This window comes from Bos grunniens, chromosome 9 (assembly GCF_055505025.1).
Source record: "Bos grunniens cultivar Pamir isolate PY7600 chromosome 9, Bosgru_T2T1.0, whole genome shotgun sequence".
In the NCBI taxonomy this organism is placed as follows: domain Eukaryota; kingdom Metazoa; phylum Chordata; class Mammalia; order Artiodactyla; family Bovidae; genus Bos; species Bos grunniens.
Window position 1 is genome coordinate 30,792,039 of NC_141173.1, and position 25,162 is coordinate 30,817,200.

The 25,162-nt window shown below is 39.0% G+C and overlaps 1 protein-coding gene across 12 annotated transcripts in view; it reads left to right on the forward strand.

The window, feature by feature from the left end:
* Positions 1 to 25,162, forward strand: part of TBC1D32 (TBC1 domain family member 32) — a 207,197-nt gene that overhangs the window by 92,624 nt on the left and 89,411 nt on the right. For 7 of the 12 annotated variants that reach the window (XM_086316349.1, XM_086316351.1, XM_086316350.1 and 4 more), the window contains one exon: positions 2,712 to 2,800. The exons of 3 other annotated variants lie outside the window; for them this stretch is intronic. In XM_086316349.1, coding sequence (XP_086172475.1) covers positions 2,712 to 2,800 — 89 coding nt within the window. Of the gene's footprint in view, positions 1 to 2,711; positions 2,801 to 12,396; positions 14,619 to 25,162 lie in introns of those variants that run through there. 2 more of the 12 variants (XM_086316357.1, XM_086316358.1) reach the window with 2 other exon arrangements.

Sequence of the window (25,162 nt, forward strand, 5' to 3'; positions counted from 1 at the left end):
TAGAAAATAGATCCTCATCAGACACAAAATCTGGCAACTTGATCTTGTACTTCTCAGCCTCCAGAAATGTGAGAAATAAACTTCTGTTGTTTATAAACCACCCAGTCTATGGAATTTTATTATAGTGTCCAGAATGGACTAAGACATTCCCTTCTTTGAAAAAGTACAAGGAAGGACTTTTAATAGACTGAATTTTGCTTATAGATGTTCATGGGCTAACTAGTTGCAAGATACTCCTAATAATGCAAGTATGGGAATATTGGCATTATGGTTGATCTGTTCTTTACCCTTCACTTGGCCCTATCTTAAGTAAAAGGCATCAAATAGCACAAACACAAGCTTTGGGACAATTGTAAACACAATAGGCACTCAAACATATATTGATTTATAGAAATGAATATTCTTCTTTGTTTTTCCAGTCTTGGTTTCATTCTGGCTTACTTGGTCATTTAATGTATTCTCAAGCTAGACAATATGCTTAAAAAAAAAAAAAAAAACAAACCGTACAGAGTTCCTGACTCCTTTTTGCAAGTCCCAAACCTTACTTGCACTGATTTGTTACTGGAAAGCTACTGCTTATTTTAGGAAACATTGCCTTCTTGATACCCATTTTGCTTAGAAACTGAATTTCTCCATAAGGCAGACTTCTCAGGAGTTTCCTTTTCTTCCCTAAGTGGTGATCCATCAATATAATCCTCTTTGAAGAAGAATTCATTTATTGTAACATTTGTTCTCTGAAAAATGCATTATCATTGGTAGATTGCTGCAGTTAGCTTATTGGAAATACATTCTATATCCTGTATTCTTACAGTATCTAGTACTTAGATTCAGAGCTAAAACTTTTGAACCATGAAGTGTCAAGAAGTGTTTTGAAACAAGGAATGTCTAGTGAGAAATGGAGTATTTCCTGCTGTATCAGTAAACAAGGATGTCACAGGCATCAGTGATTCTGGGCCTCCAAAGGTGAATTCCTGAACCCTGAGGGCACTCAGGAAGGAAAAAAATACCTTAGTGAGACCAGGCAGCCATTAGGCTCCAGCCACTCCCTGTGGTGAGCACTAAAGAATTCAGGATGTGAACTTAGAATACTGGCCCTAGGATAGGTGAGATGCTAATAAAAGGAATGATTTCTGTGAGTCCAGACTCTTGTATCTTTCCAAACGTAGAAAAGTGCTAAATTCCTTAATTTGGGATATCTGGTTTTCTTTAATTCACAAAGATGTTCAGACTACCTGCCTTTTGTTGCAAACTTCTATATAACCTTACCTGCCTTTTGTTGCAAACTTCTGTATAACCTGACTCACACCCCGACCCACCCCCCTAGAGCAGTTTTCTCAGGGTTTCCTGAGATGTTGCCTCTTGAGCTTAAGTCCTAAAAATTTGCATTGAATAAAACATAACTCTCAACTTTAAGGTTGTGACTATTTTTAAGTCAACGCTTGCTAAGAAGCAGACAACAGTGACAGATTCTTAAAGTTAGCAATTCTTTCATTCTTCATTGTTAGGCAGTTTATTTAATATTTGCTGATTGTAAATTCTTGTGCTTAAATTATTTACACATTTTTCAAGATATCTGTGGAATGGTAAATGCCTTCCTAAGTGTTCCATGTAAACATTTCAGTTTGTAAGTTTATTAAAAATCCTGTATTTACTGTGTCTTGTTTATTTTTCAGATGTGATTTTTAAGTCCATTATTTCCTCCTTCTTACAGACTTATTTTGTGGCCTCTTAAGTTATTTGATATGTTTGTACTATTATCTATATTGACCTCAGTAAATATTCTGTGACTTTATTCCCTAGTATAATCTTCCTCTTTTTGCCATATTGGTTACAGAAGTATCTTGAATTTAAACTCATGGAATGTAGCAAGTTTGTTGGTCAGGAAAATGAACAATGAGAGAGAAAGGTATTTGTCTATGAATAAATATCTTAGGCCTAAACAAAGATATGCACAAAAGTCAGGCATTATAGAAAGAAAGCCTTTTAGAGAATGCTCAGAATTTTGTGTTGGGCTTTTATTGTCATTGCTTGGGACAGCTGATGACACCTAGGCATCAAGTTCTCTCTGCATCAGTGATTTTTAAACCTGGTTACCCATTGCAACAACTTTGGGAAGCTTTTACAAGGATGTTAATGCCAGAATCCTACCCTCAGGAATAGTGAGGTAATTGCTCTGGGGTAGAGCCTGGGCAGCTGTTTACTTTTTCAAGTTCCATAGGGTTGTGTTTGGGGTTGGAAACCACTGATTTACATGAGAAGAAGATATCTATTAACAAAATCTCAAATAGTTCCAGATAAAACTAAATCCACTGTTTATGCTTGACATTTGTAGAATTCAAATTTGTTTTTGAAAGTAGTTTACATTTTTAAAAGTTTAAACAGTATTGAACTGGTTACAGTAAGCTGCTCACACAGTACCAAAGTGGGTTATAAATTAATGATTCTCCTTTTTGGCTAAACATTTGATTCATTTCAGGAATGTTTACAAGTCTTAATGTCCATATCACACCCAGACCAATTAATTTAGAATCTCTAGGGGTGAGACTCAGCTATTAATTAAAAAAAAAAAATCCCTTTTTTAAATGGCTCTCTACATTCAAATGTAAAGCTCCGTACATTCACATGTAAAGCACAAATCTAAATATTTGTCAATTTGATTTTCTTTAAATGGTTTCAGCCAAGTACAGTCTAACTCTAAGACTGTTTTATAGGATATTATTGACAGACTTATAATTTTGAATTCTGAAGCCAAGATTCGTTCTTTATTCAACTACGAACAATCACACATCTTTGGTCTAAGGTAAGATGCTGAATTTCACTTGGTGTTTTCTGTGTTGTAGAAATAGTTGAGCATATGTTCTATATTTATAATATTTAAAATAATTTTATAATATTTTTAAATTTTATAATATTTATGATATAATATTTAAAATTATTTTATTATGTAATATTATTTTTAAAGCATGTTTAAAGGTAATTTGTCTTCTGTAACATTACAGAGTAAATTGTAGTCGTTAGATTTTTACATTGTAGTCTTTGCTGCATTTAAGTTCTGTATTATCACTTTTGCTTGATTTATTAGAGGCATTTTTGTTTACTATTCAGTTTTCTCAGGAGTCAACTGGGGCTTCCCTGCATTGGTATCGTTGTAGCCACACGTTCCGGGAAACAAACTGACTCAGAAGGACAATGCAGATAGTGAAGTGCAGTTTATTACACGTGCCCAAGGCAGGGTCTCCTCCTAGCTAAGGAAACCAACCGAGTTTTGTGAAAACCTTATGTATCTTAAGTGTACTGCTCAAGCCCACATCCCCAAATTCCTTAAACCTAGCCTGGAAAATGTTAAAGGGAGATCAATCAGGTTACAGCCATGATTCATAATCAGAAGGGTCAGCTGGTTATACACTGTAGCCTACACCAATGGGTGCCACCAAGATTACAAAGGTCATTGACTACATAGAGGATTATTACATTCTTTTTGGTGACAGGAATTCTTAATATGGAATCTGGTGTTTATCAATCCGGGAGGCCAGTTTGGCTGTAGCTGTTATCCCCATGGCTCCCAGGCACATGGTCCAGAGCTCACTGAACGTGCATGATGGAGTTTCCTTCTTTTTCAAGATGGAGTCAGCTCAGCCTGTTGCTTTCCTCCCTCAGTATTGGGTTGAATTCCTGCCAAAATGTGGTCTTTTTAAAAAAAGGCCTAGAAATGGATGCTATCTTGCCCAGATTTTGCTCCTCAATATTTATCATACTCTTTAACCCAAGGTTTAAATATTTTCTGAATTTATACTCCTTAACATTTAAAAGCAGCTGAATTGAAGAAATGTTCACTTTCATAGGTTCATGGTTTCCTTTCAACTAGCAAAGTAACTTTTTCAAGTATGATGGAGGAGGTCAGTGAGAATGTTCTACCTAAGAAGTAAAGCAATTACTTTTCTAAAATTAGAATTCTCTAATGGTAGTATATAAGTCTTAAACCTTTTTTAAAATTACACTCATTAATAGCTGAGCTTCATTTTTGGACTTTCTAGTTCAAAGAAGATAGAAAAAAAAGATATAGCTATTATACTTTTTTGGGTAGTGTGCTTTTTATCTCAAAATGTGTTTTCACATTCAATTTTAACTTTCTGTGAATAGCATCAGATAATCACATAGCAAACAGTGATGAGGATTTCTGGGGAATCCTCCGTTTGAATAGCAAGTATTTTTCTGAGTTTTCTAATTGTGGACCGTAGATTTTGGCCTCTTCTTATTAATGCATTGAATGAATTTTTTTTCTATATGTTTTCTTTCTTTTATAAAGTAATATTTTCCTCTGGTATTCTGGCTAAATTTTTAACAGTAGGATTTTAAGTCACGTAAAAAGCAATGCAAGAAGTAAAATACTCCTGAGGATAAAGTATACTGATGTGCGTGTGTGTGCCTTCTTATAATGTTTAAATGGAGTCATTCTCTCCTACATGAAAAAGATTTACCATTCTATTCTTGATACATGTAATAACCATCAATATAGTGGTTAGCAACATGGAGTCAGACTGCCTGCTGTTTACTAGTTGTATAAAGTGAGATCTCTTGGACTGCAAAAAAGATCCAGCCAGTCCATTCTAAAGGAAATCAGTCCTGAATATTCATTGGAAAGCTGATGTTGAAGCTGAAACTCCAATACTTTGGCCACCTGATGTGAAGAGCTGACTCATTTGAAAAGACCCTGATGCTGGGAAGGATTGAAGGCAGGAGGAAAAGGGGATGACAGAGAATGAGATAGTTGGATGGCATCACCGACTTGATGGACATGAGTTTGAGTAAACTCCGGGAGTTGGTGATGGGCAGGGAGGCCTCATGTGCTGCAGTCCATGGAGTCACAAAGAGTCAGACATGACTGAGTGACTAAACAGAACTGAAAGTGAGATGTCAGTTACTCATCTATAAAATGGAGGATAATTGTATATCTCCTCATAGAGTTACCCTGAGACTTACATATGAAAAATTAGAAGGGTATAGCAGTGCTTGACACATAGAAAGCACTATAAAAATGTTAGTAATAGATATAGAGAAGCAGTACTTCAAGTGTTTCTTTATATCTGTCTACTTGCTCTATACTATTTTTGATTTTTACTTAGGAAATAAATTTTAACTTCATTTTTTGAGTATCTCTGTAGTCTTCTAGATGCTGCCAGGTAATAGGCTATTTATAATGTCAGCATTCAAACAACTTTTTGAAGAAAAATTCGTATTTTAATTTTATGTTCCTTTTAACAGATTTTTCCTTGACAGGAAGTTTGTTTTATTGTATTTTAAAGTCCATCCTTATAATAGTTATGTTTTTAAGTTATGCATCTCAAGTTAGTTTATTTTCATTTTTCTACTGATTCCATCTAGCATTGGTCACTGAGGTCCAATGGTGATAATTTAAATCATAGCTTCAGGTCAGTTCAGTTCAGTTCAGTCGCTCAGTCGTGTCCGACTCTTTGCGACCCCATGAATCGCAGCACACCAGGCCTCCCTGTCCATCACCAACTCCCGGAGTTCACCCAGACTCACATCCATTGAGTCAGTGATGCCATCCAGCCATCTCATTCTCTGTCGTCCCCTTCTCCTCCTGCTCCCAATCCCTCCCAGCATCAGGGTCTTTTCCAATGAGTCAACTCTTCGCATGAGGTGGCCAAAGTACTGGAGTTTCAGCTTTAGCATATTCCTTCCAAAGAAATCCCAGGGCTGATCTCCTTCAGAATAGACTGGTTGGATCTCCTTGCAGTCCAAGGGACTCTCAAGAGTCTTCTCCAACACCACAGTTCAAAGGCATCAATTCTTTGGCACTCAGCCTTCTTTACAGTCCAACTCTCACATCCATACATGACCACAGGAAAAACCATAGCCTTGACTAGACGGACCTTTGTTGGCAAAGTAATGTCTCTGCTTTTCAATATGCTATCTAGGTTGGTCATAACTTTCCTTCCAAGGAGTAAGCGTCTTTTAATTTCATGGCTGCAATCACCATCTGCAGTGATTTTGGAGCCCCAAAAAATAAAGTCTGCCACTGTTTCCACTGTTTCCCCATCTATTTCCCATGAAGTGATGGGACCGGATGCCGTGATCTGCGTTTTCTGAATGTTGAGCTTTAAGTCAACTTTTTCACTCTCCACTTTCACTTTTATCAAAAGGCTTTTTAGTTCCTCTTCACTTTCTGCCATAAGGGTGGTGTCATCTGCATATCTGAGGTGATTGATATTTCTCCCAGCAATCTTGATTCCAGCTTGTGCTTCTTCCAGCCCAGCGTTTCTCATGATGTACTCTGCATATAAGTTAAATAAGCAGGGTGACAATATACAGCCTTGACGTACTTCTTTTCCTATTTGGAACCAGTCTGTTGTTCCATTTCCAGTTCTAACTGTTGCTTCCTGACCTGCATACAAATTTCTCAAGAGGCAGGTCAGGTGGTCTGGTATTCCCATCTCTTTCAGAATTTTCCACAGTTTATTGTGATCCACACAGTCAAAGGCTTTGGCATAGTCAATAAAGCAGAAATAGATGTTTTTCTGGAACTCTCTTGCTTTTTCCATGATCCAGGGGATGTTGGCAATTTGATCTCTGGTTCCTCTGCCTTTTCTAAAACCAGCTTGAACATCAGGAAGTTCACGGTTCACATATTGCTGAAGCCTGGCTTGGAGAATTTTGAGCATTACTTTACTAGCGTGTGAGGTGAGTGCAATTGTGTGGTAGTTTGAGCATTCTTTCGCTTTGCCTTTAAATCCCATTTCTTAGTATTTGGGATTTTTGCCTGTATCATTTTTTCTCAGTCCCACAATTTTTTGGTTTGTTTCTAATTGTACCATTCTCTTCAGTGGCTCATCTTGTTAATGTGTTTGATTTCTTCATTTAGCATTGCTTTCTTCCATTCACTTTATTTTTTTTCCCCTTGCTTCAAAAATCTAGACTAGCATAATGTTAAGTTTTATACAATATCTTTAGGTTTTCCACAGCACTTAGATAAGGCTAATTTGGGGCTTAGGGAAATGTGGATTTACACTTTCAGCAGCATCACATCCTATTTAAGTTTCTGAATTTTTATTTGCCAGGGTCTTATATTGTAAACAACTAATACTCAAGAAGGTTGCTTCTTTGATTAGCTCTGCTAAACCTCTTTGTTTCCACATCAACAGTGTGCAGACTTGCCTTTATATGTCCCAATTTATATTGAAATGCATCAAAACATATGCACAAAGAAACTTCTCTTGATATCATGTCTCTCTGCAGTCACTTCCTATTTCTTTTCCTCTTGCAGCAAAACATGTCTGCACAAACTGTCCCTGCTTGTTCACCTCTCTTTACTCCTCAGCCCACTTAAGATTTGATATTGACTTGTACAGCTCTGTCAGAATTGCACATCCTATTCATCTCAAGGTCACTTGCAGCTTCTATGCTGATGAATCTAGTGGATTCTATATTCTCATCTTGCTGTAAGCAAGACATTGACATAATGGGAGATTTCTTTCTATATGAGAATTCTTTTACCTTCTGTGATAGCACATACTCCTATGGCTGCAGTTTCTGCTCTTTTTCATTTTCTAGGCAACCTCTGATTGATAGAATACTCAGGGCTTGGTTCTGAATTCACTTTTTCCTTTATGCTCTACCTGTAGTTCATTCACTTTTGCTTTTGCCTTTTAGTACATCTGTATGCCAGTGGATGTCCCAGTTTTTATCCCCAATGTAAATCATTATTCTGAACTACCAGACGACTCATTGAGTCATCTTAATTTTCTTTGCATTTCAAAAAATAATTTGTTTTTATTATAAAGAAATTAACCAATGCAGGTAATTAAATATAATAAATGAAATTTCTTCTAACTCTGAAAGTGACATTATCAACATTGAGGAAAACCATTCTAGATGTCTTTCTATGCATATACAGACAGAAGAATAGATATGTGGAAATAGTTTATAAAAATGGAATCACTGTTTCCATTTAAAATTCAAAATGAATTTCATAGAAAAGAAAAAGAAACCCTAGTGAGACAGAAAGAATTGCTGAATTTCAAATAGCTGTCTTTTCACTTGAGAGGTAATTATATCCCCAGCATTTCCTCTCAGGTTAAGAAAAAAGATTATATAAAATATTTCAAGTGGTATGAGCATTATGTCTCACTTTTATAAAGTATTGATTGACTCTCTGCTATAAAAAAGCTGAGGACATTAATGTTCTCATTGATTTGGCCTCCCAGCTTCCTATGTTAGAAGGATGTACTCCTGCCATTTCCTGACCTACCTTCATGAGTCAGAGACTCTATTTTCCTCTCTACCCAGGAAGGAAATGAAGCTAATCTGGGTTTCTTGTAGTGACCTAAGATGAGCAATACTTTTTATATTTGACTAGAGTAAAATTTAAAAAATTTTAGTTTTCTCTATTTACTTAGCCAGTTTTTTTTTTTTTTTTAACTTGGAAGACATTCACATTTATATTTACTTTCCCAAATCGCCAGCTGTGCATATGTTGTTGTTGTTCAGTTGCTCAGTTGTGTCTGACTCTTTGTGACCGCATGGACTGCAGAACACCAGGCTTCCCTGTCCTTCACCATATCCCAGAGTTTGCTCACACTCATGTCCATTGAGTCGGTGATGCCATCCAACCATCTCATCCTCTGTGAGTGGCTTGTATCTCCAAGAGGAAAGCATAGCACCCTCGAGTGACTATAATATCCAATGAAGAATTCAGTCTTTGGTCAAAGCGTTAAGGGTTCCTAGATTTGGTCCCATTAGCCCTGTTTGAAATGACCTAACAACCAGCACTTTTGAACTCTTTGAACACGTAGCTCCACTACATGTAGGAGATGTAATAATGTGTAAATATGATGTGGTGCTCATTCTCTTTAACCTTGCTATCTAGTGAGAAATTGGATGTTGATAATGAAAAATGTGAGGTAATTAATGCAGAAAAGAATAGCATCTTTATAAAGCTCTCCATCATCCCATTTTAAATAATTTGACAGTTCCAGACTCTATGTGGCTTTCAAGGAGCTCCATAATATCTTCACCTTCCTATGTATATTATTAATATTTTCTACCTTCCTCACCCTGAACTAATGTAGGTTAGACTTTGTTCCATCAAGCACAGTGTTTATTATTGCCTCTATACCTGTTTGTCTTGAATGTTATCTTCACTTTTGCCATCTTTGTTAAAATTTGGATCATCCTCTTTCAAGGCAAAGCTTTCTTTATGAATTACTTTCTCCTTGACTTATTATAGCATATAGTGAAAATCGTTCAGTCATGTCCGACTCTTTGTGACCCCATGGACTATACAGTCCGTGGAATTCTCCAGGCCAGGATACTGGAGTGGGTAGCCTTTTCCTTCTCCAGGGGATCTTCCCAACCCAGGGATCAAACCCAATTCTCCCACATTGCAGGCAGATTCTTTACCAGCTGAGCCCCAAAGTAAGCCCTATTATAGCATACTCTGATCTTTTAATTTTCCTGGATGTCCATTGCCTTTTTGGTCATTCACAAGGACTTAATTTTATTTTTCTCTCTGACTAAGACTTAAAACTTCCTGAGGGAGTATCATTTTCTTTTACTTTCATGCCACCTCATTGCCTAGTACTTTTTGGTTATTGGGTTAATATTCATTTGCTAACTCTGTTGATTAAGACAGTTGCCTGGAAACTTTTTCAAAGAAGCTGTGCATTTATTATATGCTATGTGCAAATTATTTTCTTAAACATGTCTTTTAAGGACACTAATTAAGGCACAGTGAGGTTTTTATCCTCTATAATTTGAGGTGTAATTGTCTGTAATTTGAGATGTAATTGACATAATATAGTTCAGGTGATAGTTGTATATATTGTGAAATATACTTGTATATATTGTGTATAAATGTGTGAAGTAGACTTCAACACAGAAGTCTACTTAAGATCATCAGCATGCATGCATAGTTAATAGGAATCGTTTTTTTCTTGTAATGAGAACTTTGAAGATTTACTGTCTTAGCAACTTCCAAATGTAGTACACGTTCTCTTGACCCATCTTGCCCTTCCACTATCCTTTGGCAGTCAGTCTGTTCTCTATGCATGAACTGTTTTTTTTTTTTTTTTATTCCACATGTAAGTGATCATACAGTATTTGTCTTTCAGACTTATTTCACTTACTGTAATGCTCTCAAGGCCAATTCATGTTGCAAATGGAAAGATTTTGTTTTGTATGGCTGAATAATCTCATTATATATATATATTTTTTTTCTTTATCCATTTATACATCAATTGAAATTTAGTTTGTTTCATTTCTTTCCTTTTATAAACAATGCTGCTATGAACTTGGGGGTATATATATCTTTTTGAATTAGTGTTTTCATTTTCTTTGGGTAAAATATATGGAAGCAAAATTGCTGTATCATATGGTACTTATATTGTTAATTTTTTGAGAAACCTCTGTACTGTATTCTGTGGTGGCTGTACCAACTTGTGTTTCCACCAACAGTGCACAAGAGTTCCCTTTTCTCCATATCCTAACATTATTTCTTGGTATTTGGATAATAGCCATTCTAACAAGTGTGAGGTAGTTTTGATTTGCATTACCCTGGTGATTAGGGAATCTGAGCATCTTTTCATGTACCTGTTGGCCATTTGTTGTCTTTGGAAAAATGTATATTTAGACCCTCTTCCCATTTTTAAATTATATATATATATATATATATATATATATATATATATATAAATTATATATTTTTGGTTTTGAGTTGGATGAGTTCTTTATACATTTTGGATTATTAGCCCCTTATCAGCTATATGGTGTGCAGCTTTTTCTCTCTCATTATTTAGGTTGTCTTTTCATTCTATTGATTTTCTTAGTGTCATCTGGTCCCACTTACTTATTTTTGTTCTTGTCTTTTCTTTTTGTTGTCAGATCCCATGAGCAACTTGATGTTGTTCAAGGTTTAGCAGTTTTAAGATTTTATTAACCATCTTTTTGGAGAACGGAATGGCAACCCACTCCAGTATTCTTGCCTGGAGAATCCCATGGACAGAGGAGCCTGGTAGGCTACAGTCCATGGGGTTGCAAAGAGTCAGACATGACTGAGTGACTAAGCAGCAACCATCTTTAGGCTGCTGCTGCTGCTGCTAAGTCGCTTCAGTCGTGTCCGACTCTGTGCGACTCTGTAGATGGCAGCCCACCAGCCTCCCCCGTCCCTGGGATTCTCCAGGCAAGAATACTGGAGTGGGTTGCCATTGCCTTCTCCAATGCATGAAAGTGAAATGTGAAAGGGAAGTCTCTCAGTCATGTCTGACCCTTAGCAACCCCATGGACTGCAGCCTACCAGGCTCCTCCATCCATGGGATTCTCTAGGCAAGAGTACTGGAGTGGGGTGCCATTGCCTTCTCTGATCTTTAGGCTAGAAGAACATTATACTCTTCCCTAGACTATTTTATTTCAATATGAAAACTGTATTTTATAGAGAAAAAAGTTACATCATTATTAATATAAATAGTCTTTATCTCAAACTGTAAATTATGTTTTAGTTATTGATTTTAGAATTGCTTATTTTTAACATCTTAAATCTTAGGTAGTCATTCTTAATTATACACATTAAAATTTAATATGGTTAAAAATGTTAATATAGTTCTCCTAAAATCTATTATAATATGTCTTCATTTGAAACTCTAATGTGGCCTATTTGTTAATTTTCCTCAAAATAAAACTCAGGAATCCAAATTTAAAGAACAGCCTTTAAAATTAATCATTTTCTATTTTATTTTATATCAATGAATAGTAAATTTTATACACATTATAATGAATATTTTTTTGCATAACTAACTTCTTTATAGAAAGTTTGACCTGGAAGATGACTTGAAGAGGAAAAATAAAAAAATACATATTTGTTTTTCAGTTTAGAAACAGTCTGGTTATCTTGAACATAGAAAAGTGTTAATATTCCATCACAACAAAACATGAAACTATTTATTTCCAGTGACCCAGATGCCAGGTAAACTTAAATCTTACTAACACTGGTAATAAATAATTTTAAAAATCTTCTGTAATCTTTCTTTAACATCAAAAATTAGAATATAACCACAAAACTGTCCACATTTTGGGTTCTGGATATACACACATGCATATATAAAAAACATGATTTTATTCTATTAAGTTAATTTAAAGAAGGTAATCTTTAAACAGCTCAGGTCAAACAGAAGATTGCAAGAGTGAACATAGATATTTTAAGAATCAGTGAACTAAAATGGATCGGAATGGGCAAATTTAATTCAGATGACCCCTGTATCTACTACTGTGGGCAAGAATCCCTAAGAAGAAATGAAGTAGCTCTCATAGTCAACAAAAGAGTCCAGAATGCAGTAATTGGGTGCCATCTCAAAAATGACAGAATGATCTCTGTTCGTTTCCTAGGCAAACCATTCAATATCACAGTAATCCAAGTCTATGCCCCAGCCACTAATGCCGAAGAAACTGAAGTTGAATGGTTCTGTGAAGACCTACAAGACCTGCTAGAACTAACACCCAAAAAAGATGTCCTTTTCATCAAAGGGGACTGGAATGCAAAAGTAGGAAGTCAAGAGATCCTTGTAGTAACAGTCAAGTTTGGCCTTGGAGTACAAATTGAAGCAGGGCAAAGGCTAACAGAGTTTTGCCAAGAGAACACACCGGTCATAGCAAACACTAACTTCAGCCGTACAAGAGATGGCTACACATGACATCACCAGATGGTCAATACCGAAATAAGATTGATTATATTCTTTGCAGCCAAAGATGGAGAAGCTCTATACAGTCAGCAAAAACAAGACCACGAGCTGACTGTGCTTCAGATCATGAACTCTTTATTGCCAAATTTAGACTTAAATTGAAGAAAGTAGGGAAAACCACTAGACCATTCAGTTCTGACCTAAATCAAATCCCATATGATTATACAGTAGAAGTGACAAGGAGAGTCAAAGGATTAGATCTGATAGACCGAGTACCTGAAGAACTGTGGACAGAGGTTCTAAACATTGTACAGGAGGCGGTGCTCAAAACCACCCACAAGAAAAAGAAATGCAAAAAGACAGAATGATTGTCTGAGGAGCCCTTGCAACTAGCTAAGAAAAGAAGAGAAGTGAAAGACAAAGGAGAAAAGGAAAGATGTATCCATATGAATGGAGAATTCCAAAGAATAGCAAGGAGAGAGATAAGAAAGCCTTCCTAAGTGATCAGTGCAAAGAAATAGAGGAAAACAATAGAATGGGAAAGACTAGCGGTCTCTTCAAGAAAATTAGAGATAACCAAGGGAAGATTTCATGTAAAGATGGGCACAATAAAGGACAGAAACAGTATGGACCTAACAGAAGCAGACAATATTTAGAAGAGGTGAGAAGAGTACACAGAAGTAGGTCCTCATGACTCTAGGTAACTGTGATGGTGTGATGACTCACCTAGAGCCAGATATCCTGGAGTGTGAAGTCAAGTGGGCCTTAGGGAAGCATTGCTATGAACAAAGCTAGTCAAGGTGATGGAATTCCAGCTGAGCTATTTCAAATCCTAAAAGGTGATGCTGTGAAATGCTGTGCTCAATATGCCAGCAAATTTGGAAAACTCAGCAGTGGCCACAACTAGAAAAGGTCAGTTTTCATTCTAATCCCAAGGAAAGGTAATGCCAGAGAATGTTCAAACTCATGTGCACTCATCTCACGTGCTAGCAAGTAATGCTCAAAATTCTCTAAGCAAGGCTTCAACAGTACATGAACTGAGAACTTGCAGAATGTCAAGCTGGATTTATAAAAGGCAGAGGAACCAGAGAGCAAATTGCCAACATCCATTGAATCATAGAAAAAGCAACAGAATTCCAGAAAAACATGTACTTCTGCTTCATTGACTATGCTAAAGCTGTGTGGATCACAACAAACTGAAAGAGATGGGAATACCAGACCTCCTTACGTACCTCCTGAGATGTCTTTATGAAAGTCAAGAAGCAATAATTAGAACCGGACATGGAACAACAGACTGGTTCCAAATTGGGAAAGGAGTACGTCAAGGCTGTATATTCTCAGCCTGCTTATTTAACTTCTATGCAGAGTACATCATGCAAAATGCCAGACTGGATGAAGCACAAGCTGGCATCAAGATTGCTGGGACAAATATCAATAGCCTCAGATATGTAGATGACACCACCTTTATGGCAGAAAGCAAAGAGGAACTAAAGAGCCTCTTGATGAAAGTGAAAGAGGAGTGTGAAAAAGCTGACTTAAAAGTTAGCATTTAAAAATTGAAGATCCTGACATCTGGTCCCATCACTTCATGGCAAATAGATGGGGAAACAATGAAAACAATGAGAGACTTTATTTTCTTGGGCTCCAAAATCACTGCAGATTGTGAATGCAGCCATGAAATTAAAAGGTGATTGCTCCTTGGAAGAAAAGCTATGACCACCCTTGACAGCATTTTAAAAAACGGAGAGATTACTTTACCAAGGATGATCCATATAGTCAAAGCTATGGTTCTTCCAGTAGTCATGTATGGATGTGAGAGTTGGACCATAAAGAAGGCTCAGTGCTGAAGAATTGATGCCTTTAACTCTGGTGTTGCAGAAGAGTCTTGATAGTCCCTTGGACAATAAAGAGTTCAGTTCAGTTCAGTTGCTCAGTCGTGTCCGACTCTTTGCGACCCCATGAATTGCAGAACGCCAGGCCTCCCTGTGCATCACCAACTCCCGGAGTTCACCCAGACTCACGTCCATCGAGTCGTGATGCCATCCAGCCATCTCATTCTCAGTCATCCCCTTCTCCTCCTTCCCCTGATCCCTCCCAGCATCAGAGTCTTTTCCAATGAGTCAACTCTTCGCATGAGGTGGCCAAAGTACTGGAGTTTGAGCTTTAGCATCATTCCTTCCAAAGAAATCCCAGGGCTGATCTCCTTCAGAATGGACTGGGTGGATCTCCTTGCAGTCCAAGGGACTTGCAAGAGTCTTTTCCAGCACCACATTTCAAAGGCATCAATTCTTCGGTGCTCAGCCTTCTTCACAGTCCAACTCTCACATCCATACATGACCACAGGAAAAACCATAGCCTTGACTAGACGAACCTGTGTTGGCAAAGTAATGTCTCTGCTTTTCAATATGCTATCTAGGTTGGTTATAACCTTCCTTCCAAGGAGTAAGCGTCTTTTAATTTCATAGCTGCAGTCACCATCTGCGGTGATTTTGGAGCCCCAAAAAATAAAGTCTGACACTGTTTCCACTGTTTCCCCATCTATTTCCCATGAAGTGATGGGACCGGATGCCGTGATCTTCGTTTTCTGTAGGTTGAGCTTTAAGCCAACTTTTTCACTCTCCACTTTCACTTTCATCAAGAGGCTTTTGAGTTCCTCTTCACTTTCTGCCATAAGGGTGGTGTCATCTGCATATCTGAGGTTATTGATATTTCTCCCAGCAATCTTGATTCCAGCTTGTGTTTCTTCCAGTCCAGCGTTTCTCATGATGTACTCTGCATAGAAGTTAAATAAGCAGGGTGACAATATATAGCCTTGACGTACTCCTTTTCCTATTTGGAACCAGTCTGTTGTTCCATGTCCAGTTCTAACTGTTGCTTCCTGACCTGCATATCGGTTTCTCAAGAGGCAGGTCAGGTGGTCTGGTATTCCCATCCCTTCCAGAATTTTCCATAGTTTATTGTGATCCACACAGTCAAAGGCTTTGGCATAGTCAATAAAGCAGAAATAGATGTTTTTCTGGAACTCTCTTGCTTTTTCCATGATCCAGCAGATGTTGGCAATTTGATCTCTGGTTCCTCTGCCTTTTCTAAAACCAGCTTGAACATCAGGAAGTTCACGGTTCACATATTGCTGAAGCCTGGCTTGGAGAATTTTGAGCATTACTTTACTAGTGTGTGAGATGAGTGCAATTGTGTGGTAGTTTGAGCATTCTTTGGCATTGCTTTTCTTTGGGATTTGAATGAAAATTGACCTTTTGCAGTCTTGTGGCCACTGCTGAGTTTTCCAAATTTGTTGGCATATTGAGTGCAGCACTTTCACAGCATCATCTTTCAGGATTTGAAATAGCTCAACTGGAATTCCATCACCTCCACTAGCTTTGTTTGTAGTGATACTTTGTAAGACCCTCTTGACTTCACATTCCAGGATGTCTGGCTCTAGGTGAGTGATCACACCATCGTGATTATCTGGGTCGTGAAGATCTTTTTTGTGCAGTTCTTCTGTGTATTCTTGCCACCTCTTCTTAATATCTTCTGCTTCTGTTAGGTCCATACCATTTCTGTCCTTTATCAAGCCCATCTTTGCATGAAATGTTCCCTTCGTATCTCTAATTTTCTTGAAGAGATCTCTAGTCCTTCCCATTCTGTTGTTTTCCTCTGTTTCTTTGCATTGACCCCTGAGGAAATCTTTCTTATCTCTTCTTGCTATTCTTTGGAACTCTGCATTCAGATGCTTATATCTTTCCTTTGCTCCTATGCTTTTCACTTCTCTTCTTTTCACAGCTATTTGTAAGGCCTTCCCAGACAGCCATTTTGCTTTTTTTTGCATTTCTTTTCCATGGGGATGGTGTTGATCCCTGTCTCCTGTACAATGTCATGAACCTCATTCCATAGTTCATCAGGCACTCTATCTATCAGATCTAGGCTCTTAAATATATTTCTCACTTCCACTGTATAATCATAAGGGATTTGTTTAGGCCATACCTGTATGGTCTAGTGGTTTTCCCTACTTTCTTCAATTTAAGTCTGAATTTGGCAATAAGGAGTTCATGGTCTGAGCCACAGTCAGCTCCTGGTCTTGTTTTTGCTGACTGTATAGAGCTTCTCCATCTTTGGCTGCAAAGAATATAATCAATCTGATTTCGGTGTTGACCATCTGGTGATGTCCACGTGTAGAGTCTTCTCTTGTGTTGTTGGAAGAGGGTGTTTACTATGGTCAGTGCATTTTCTTGGCAAAACTCTATTAGTCTTTGTCCTGCTTCATTCCGTATTCCAAGGCCAAATTTTCCTGTTACTCCAGGTGTTTCTTGACTTCCTACTTTTGCATTCCAGTCCCCTGTAATGAAAAGGACATCTTTTTTGGGTGTTAGTTCTAAAAGGTCTTGTAAGTCTTCATAGAACCGTTCAACTTCAGCTTCTTCACCGTTACTGGTTGGGGCATAGTCTTGGATTACTATGATATTGAATGATTTGCCTTGGAAATGAACAGAGATCATTCTGTCGTTTTTGAGATTTCATCCAAGTACTGCATTTCGGACTCTCTTGTTGACCATGATGGCTATTCCATTTCTTCTGAGGGATTCCTCCCCGCAGTAGTAGATATAATGGTCATCTGAGTTAAATTCACCCATTCCAGTCCATTTTAGTTCGCTGATTCCTAGAATGTCGACATCCACTCTTGGCATCTCTTGTTTGACCACTTCCAATTTGCCTTGATTCATGGACCTGACATTCCAGGTTCCTATGCAATATTGCTCTTTACAGCATCGGACCTTGCTTCTATCACCAGTCACATCCACAGCTGGGTATTGTTTTTACTTCGGCTCCATCCCTTCATTCTTTCTGGAGTTATTTCTCCACTGATCTCCAGTAGCATATTGGGCACCTACTGACCTGGGGAGTTCCTCTTTCAGTATCTTATCATTTTGCCTTTTCATACTGTTCATGGGGTTCTCAAGGCAAGAATACTCAAGTGGTTTGCCATTCCCTTCTCCAGTGGACCACATTCTGTCAGACCTCTCCACCATGACCTGCTCATCTTGGGTTGCCCCACCGGCATGGCTTAGTTTCATTGAGTTAGACAAGGCTGTGGTCCTAGAGTGATTAGATTGACTAGTTTCTGTGATTGTGGTTTCAGTGTGTCTGCCCTCTGATGCCCTCTTGCAACACCTACCGTCTTACTTGAGTTTCTCTTACCTTGGGCATGGGGTATCTCTTCATGGCTACTCCAGCAAAGCGCAGCCGCTGCTCCTTACCTTGGACAAGGGGTATCTCCTCACCACCGCCCTTCCTGACCTTCAATGTGGGATAGCTCCTCTAGGCCCTCCTCCTCCCGCGCAGCCACTGCTCCTTGGATGTGGGGTTGGTCCTCCCAGCCGCCGCCCCTGGCCTCAGGTGTTGGGGCGTGGGGTAGCGCCTCCCAGCTGCCGCCCCTGGCCTCAGGCGTGGGGTTGGTCCTCCAGGCCGCAGCCCCTGGCCTCTGGCATGGGGGCGTAGGGTAGCTCCTCCCGGCCTCTGCCCCTGGCCTCAGGTGTTAGGGCGTGGGGTAGCGCCTCCCAGCTGCTGCCCCTGGCCTCAGGTGTGGGGTTGGTCCTCCCAGCCGCCCCCCCTGGCCTCAGGTGTTGGGGCGTGGGGTAGCGCCTCCCAGCTGCCGCCCCTGGCCTCAGGCGTGGGGGCGCTCCTCCTGGCCGCCCCTCATCTCGGATGTGGGGTAACTCCTCTCGTTCCCTATCCCTCTGCCCTGACCTTGGATGCGGGGTAGCTCCTCTCAGCCGCCCCGCCCCGACCTCGGACGTGGGGTAGCTCCTCTCAGCCGTTCCTGTGCCATCGCAGCCTGGCACTCTCAGCCACTGCCCCTGACCTCGGACGTGGGGTAACTCCTCTTGGCCGCCGCCCTTGGGGCATGGGGTCCTCCTGGCTTCTGCCCCTGACTTCAGACGCGGGGTAGCTCCTCTTGGCCGCGCTTAGTGCACCGGTCATTGCAGCCAAGAGCCAGTTGTCACAGCTACCTGCGCTTTGTGCCCCGGTCGTCGCAGCACAAACAGTCAATCCTAAGGGAAATTAATCCTGAATATTCATTGGCAAGGCTGATGCTGAAGATGAAGCTCCAATACTTTGATCAGCCGATGGGAAGAACTGAATCATTTGAAAAGACCCTAATGCTGGGAAAGATTGAAGGCAGGAGGAGAAGGGGATGACAGAGGATGAGATTGTTGGATGGCATCACCAACTCAATGGACACACGTTTGAGTAAGCTCTGGGAGTTGGTGACAGATAGGGAAGCCTGGCGTGCTGCTGTCCATGGAGTCAGAGTCGGACATGACTGAGAGACTGAACTGAACAGAAAGAAGACAATCGAATGATGTCAAACTGATTAAAATAACCAATTTAGAATTATCTATCAAAGAGTTTTTGTTTGTATAGAATAATTAGAATATAATGAAAACAGTATTCATTATCCTATTAAGGGAAAACTTGTACCTGTTGAAGATAACCAGCACTAGTCTCTTCATGCCTACAGCTCCTTTGATTGAAAATTCTTTTTGAACAATGGGCTTATTGTTTTTAATCTGCCTTTTAAACTTATTTTAAATTATTCTCTCATATCTATAAATATTCATCTATACCATAATTTTAAAAGGATGAATAATATTCCAGTGCATATCCCAGCTTTCTCTTTATAAATGTAGCTTATTTAATTTTTTTTTATATTGCATCATTATCAATATCTTGTTCCATATTTATTTCTTAAAACTATTCTTTAGAAATGGGCTTGCTTAGTTTAAGTTTATTGTCTATGCAAAAGCTTTTGACTGTGTGGATCAATAAACTGTGGAACATTCTGAAAGAGATGGGAATACCAGACCATCTGACCTGCCTCTTGAGAAACCTGTATACAGGTCAGGAAGCAACAGTTAGAACTGGACATGGAACAACAGACTGGTCCAAATAGGAAAAGAAGTACGTCAAGGCCATGTGTTTTCACTCTGCTTATTTAACTTATATGCAGAGTACATCATGAGAAACACTGGGCTGGAAGAAACACAAGCTGGAATCAAGATTGCCAGGAGAAATATCAATCACCTCAGATATGCAGATGACACCACCCTTATGGCAGAAAGTGAACAGGAACTAAAGAGCCTGTTGATGAAAGTGAAAGAGGAGAGTGAAAAAGTTGGCTTAAAGCTCAACATTCAGAAAACGAAGATCATGGCATCTGGTGTCATCACTTCATGGCAAATAGGTTGGGAAACAGTGTCAGACTTTATTTTTCTGGGTTCCAAAATCACTGCAGATGGTGATTGCAGCCATGAAATTAAAAGACGCTTACTCCTTGGAAGGAAAGTTGTGACCAACCTAGATAGCATATTAAAAAGCAGAGACATTACTTTGTCAACAAAGGTCCATCTAGTCAAGGCTATGGTTTTTCCAGTATTCATGTATGGATGTGAGAGTTGGACTATAAAGAAAGCTGAGCACCAAAGAATTGATGCTTTTAACTGTAATGTTGGAGAAGACTCTTGAAAGTCCCTTGGACTGCAAGGAGATCCAACCAGTCCATCCTAAAGGAGATCAGTCCTGGGTGTTCACTGAAAGGACTGATGTTGAAGCTCAAACTCCAATACTTTGGCCACCTGATGCAAAGAACTGACTCATTTGAAAAGACCCTGACGCTGGGAAAGATGGAGGGCAGGAGGAGAAGGGAACAACAGAGGATGAGATGGTTGGATGGCATCACTGACTCAATGGACATGAGTTTGGGTAAACTCCAGGAGTTGGTGATGGACACGGAGGCCTGGCGTGCTATGGTTCATGGGTTCACAAAGAGTTGGACACCACTAAGCGACTGAACTAAACTGAGTTCAATTTTAGGCATATTTCCTACCTTATGTATTTCTTTACGCCCTCTTCCTATGACTCATTTTACTTGACCTCTCTGTACCATATTATATTCTACCAAGTTTTGACACTTTCCTTTCATTTGGTTAATACATTGAGAAAATAGTTGCTGAATTCCTACTAAGTGCTGCACTGCTATATATGGTCTGTTTGGGCGAATCGTATGACGTTTGTCTCTATTTCTGGAGTTCTTTTTATGAGTCATTTTGGTGACTTTTCCTCTTTTACTACCTACCTTTCTAACTGAATTCTAGAGTATGTCTTTAGTCCTTTACCCATTTTTTAAAATTATTATTATTATTTTTATTTTCTACAGTGGTTTCAATGTTCACTTCTTTACTAGCTAACTTTGTATCTTTCTGTCTGTCCTCTGTGCTATCTCTTGACCACACGTCCAGATTTTATTGACCATTTGGATATGCACACACGAGTTTGGGCTTCCCTGGTGACTCAGCTGGTAAAGAATCTGCCTGCATTGCAGTAGACCCTAGTTCAATTCTTGGGTCAGGAAGTTCCCCAGGAGAAGGGATAGGCTATTCATTCCATTTTTCTTGGGCTTCCCTGGTGACTCAGATGGTAAAGAATCCGCCTGCAATGTGACCCCTGGGTTGGGAAGATCCCCTGCTGGAGGACATGGCAACCCACTCCAGTATTCTTGCCTGGAGAATCCCCATAGACAAAGAAGCCTGCTGGTCTATAGTGCATAGGGTCTCAAAGAGTCAGACATGACTGAGCAACTAAGCACAACACAGCACACCACACAAGTTCAGCAAACTTGTTATATTCAAAAGCTGTACTCTGTGTGCACTTAGGGAAATCCGAACAGTTGCCAGCTTCAGGAGATCCCAGAGCACTTTCTGAAACTATGATGTGAATTTGGTACGTAGCTCAAATGAGGAGACTTTCCACAGCCCCTGCTCACTCTTTTTGCTGCTCACTAGTTTTATGGGCAAACTGACCTTGCCCCCTTTTTTATCCTTCATAAACGGTTATAGTTGTATCAGAATCTTTAAGCTCCAGATTTGTAGGTGTGGTTAGTGTGCTTGTAATTCATGTCTCATTGTTGGGTTTGATCAAATGGCATGGAACTGGGTATTGCATTTTTACTAGCTAATTTGTGTGTACTAATCAGAAGGAAATCTTCTGTATTGGATTTTTGTATTGTTCGGTTAAGTAAAATATACACCATGCATTTGATTAAAGTTGATAAAAGTATAACATGTAATTTATGGTGATGCATTTTTGAAAATAGTTAAAATGTTATTAGAAATGTGTTGTTTCAGTGTATTCAAGAAAGAAATACTAGGGAAAAAATGTCAGGGTGAAGAGAAGAGGCGTGTGACTGCTAGCATGAGGAAAGCATTGACATTTTTGGACTTCATTCAAGTAGAGATGATAGCTAAGAGTATACTGCCCAGAACCATTCTGGTAGCCTGGACAAGTGCCCATTTGCTCACATTAATGATATGATGGTGATGATTAAAAAGTGAGGTACAAAGAATGTGATAATTAAGAACAGGGAATTATTCTGGTGTTGAGATTTGATTTGGGTTATTAGCAAATTCATGGGGGAATAAACTATGTTCAAAATACATCCCAAACCTAGTGAAAAGTTTAGGCCCAAATTTGAGGCCATTTTATTCCTTGCTGCTGCTGCTGCTGCTGCTGCTGCTAAGTCACTTCAGTCATGTCCGACTCTGTGCGACCCCAGAGATGGCAGCCCACCAGGCTCCCCCGTCACTGGGATTCTCCAGGCAAGAACACGGGAGTAGGTTGCCATTTCCTTCTCCAATGCATGAAAGGGAAAAGTGAAAGTGAAGTCGCTCAGTCATGTCCGACTCTTCGGGATCCCATGGACTGCAGCCCACCAGGCTCCTCTGTTCATGGAATTTTCCAGGCAAGAGTACTGGAGTGGGCTGCCATCGCCTTCTCCGATTTTATTCCTTGAAACAGTTCAAATAAACATTCGTATTAAGTAAACACTGATTTTTACTTCCAGAAATGAATTGAAACTCAGAATGTTTGGTTGGATTTTAAAAATAAATTTCTCTATCAGATCAGATCAGTCACTCAGTCGTGTCCAACCCTTTGCGACCCCATGAATCGCAGCACGCCAGGCCTATAGACACACATTCTTTTAAACTTACAAATATTATAATGGGTATTAACTTGGCATTATCCAGGCTCAAGTGCCACAGTTTCTGATTTGAAATTCTAAAATTCTAAGAATTCATTTGCTATCTGCATCTAATCTTAACCTCAAGTGATGAGATTCTTTGTAGTCTTTATTTAGCCTGCCTAATTTGAATATCAATATATTTTGCCAAAAAATATTAATATGCTTGATATGAGGTATATTGCTCCAGACTCCATGTATACTGTTTTGTCGCTAAGTGCGTAAAAATTTAAATTCTTGGTCCTGAGGTTTATGGATAAGGAATTATAGACCTTTACATCATAACTTTGCAATTTTTAAGCCACTGAAATTTTTAAGGGGAGGGAGACTTTCGGGAAAGAAAAATTATATAATGTGTAGTATGTGAAAATCCAACTCTTCAGTGGTGTAAGATACCCATTTCCACACTATGTTGGGAGGCTGTCTTTGCATCTGAGGCAAAACAGTGTATCTTCCTTGTTCAGAGCAGGGCTTATGGCTCAGCTGCATTACTCTCATTATCCCAACTCATTTAGGGCAAATGGGCTGTCCTTGAGTCAGCCCTCACAGGGAACCTCACAGAGGCTCACAGCATGACTAGCGTGAGCTGGTTCACCTCACAGCTTGATCACATTGTTAGTGAAAACAATCTGGCCTAGTTATCTTTGGTTATAACTAGATTATGCTAGTTATGCTTATTGATACAGAGTCAAGGATATATTGATATCTCCTGACAATATGATTTGACAACCTTGAATCTGCTGGATTAAAGCTCAAGTGACAGAATGTCTACCTCAAGTTTTAGACCTTATTCTAGCCTTTAGGTCACCTAAAGTTGAGAGTTAGGGATTATTTGATATGAATCAGAGAAGTATACCCAAATATTGTCGGGGTTGTTGCTAAAATTCACAGAGTCATGCATTATGTCACTTCTTTGGTGGTAAATAGTGTAAGATTTAATAATACATCATGTATCTTGCATGTGATATCTTGACATTTTAGGCCACTAGAACTCAGAAACTTCACTGAGATGGCCATGAGTTTTTTGGATATCTCTCTCTGGCACACCTACTCTAAAACATGTAGAAGACAAGCTATGTCCTTTTCACAACATATCATCAGTAGAGTAGTTTTTCATGATAATTTGAGGGATGATAGGACTAAATTTTGATAAAAGAAAGGATGTGTTACTGTCCATGTTGAATGAAAGCAAGCTGCTCTTGCTTTTCACATTAGCCAAATTAGCAGTATCTTACCACTGAGAGGGCTTCCCTTGTGGCTCATCTGGTAAAGAATCTGCCTGCGATGCGGGAGACCTGGGTTGGAAAGATCCCCTGGAAAAGGGAAAGGCTACCACTCCAGTATTCTAGCCTGGAGAATTCCATGGGCTGTATAGTCCATGGGATCACAAAGAGTCGGACACAACCAAGTGACTTTTACTTACCAGTGAAAGATTTTGATAATTCACTGGTGTAAAGAGGCTTCATCTTGATTATGTCTTTTGTTACATATAATGAACAGATACCCGAAGGCAGGAAACATGCACACTGAGCAATGCTGTATAAAATGTCTGATAGAGATAGGGGCTTAGTCTTCAGTGCCTGAGGTAAGATGAGAAAGATGTTATTAGATATCATCAATAAACCTGACTCAAATAAGGCAATAGATTTGATTATCCCCACAGCTGTACAAATGCTTTCATGGAATTACTGAAGGGTTGAATCCTTCCCCACTTTAAATAATTGTGTTACGCCTCCAAAAGCTTTGCTATAGGCAAACAAACTCTTATGTCTCACTGCCTTCAACCAGCAACACCATATCCCTGGGATACTAGACTGTTTGGGTTCCTGGGAACCGTAAGACTATAATAATGTGGGTAATATTTGCACATTGTTTAGAATTGTAGGAAATAGAGAATGAGGGAACAGCTAAGGTCTGTGATTACTGTCTGTCTTTTGGTGTACAGAAACTTCTCTTATTTTGATAAAAGTAACCTATAATGCCTAAATAACAACCTAAGGGAGTTTGTGTCTGGAGTAGGTAGAATCAATCTACTTCTAACTGTGTTCTGAGAGAGACACACACATATACACGGACACTTCTGAAATTTCTTCTGTGAAACTGTTGATATCTTTACATTAACTTTGTTATTGCTACTTTATCTGTTTATAAAAAACTGAAAATATGCCATTAAAACATTTATCTAGTTTACTCTTGAATTTGGATTCATCTTGGATAATTGTTGATTATCTTTGAACTACTTCTTGATATAACCAACTTTATATATGAAATAAGCAGAAGTTTTTTTCTTCACTTTGGGAAATATGGGTCAGAGTCAACAAAAATTGAGCTTAATGATTTGTTATTTGCAAGCCTAATAAAATGTAAGTTTTGAGACATGTTTTTCTGATCACTTTTTAAA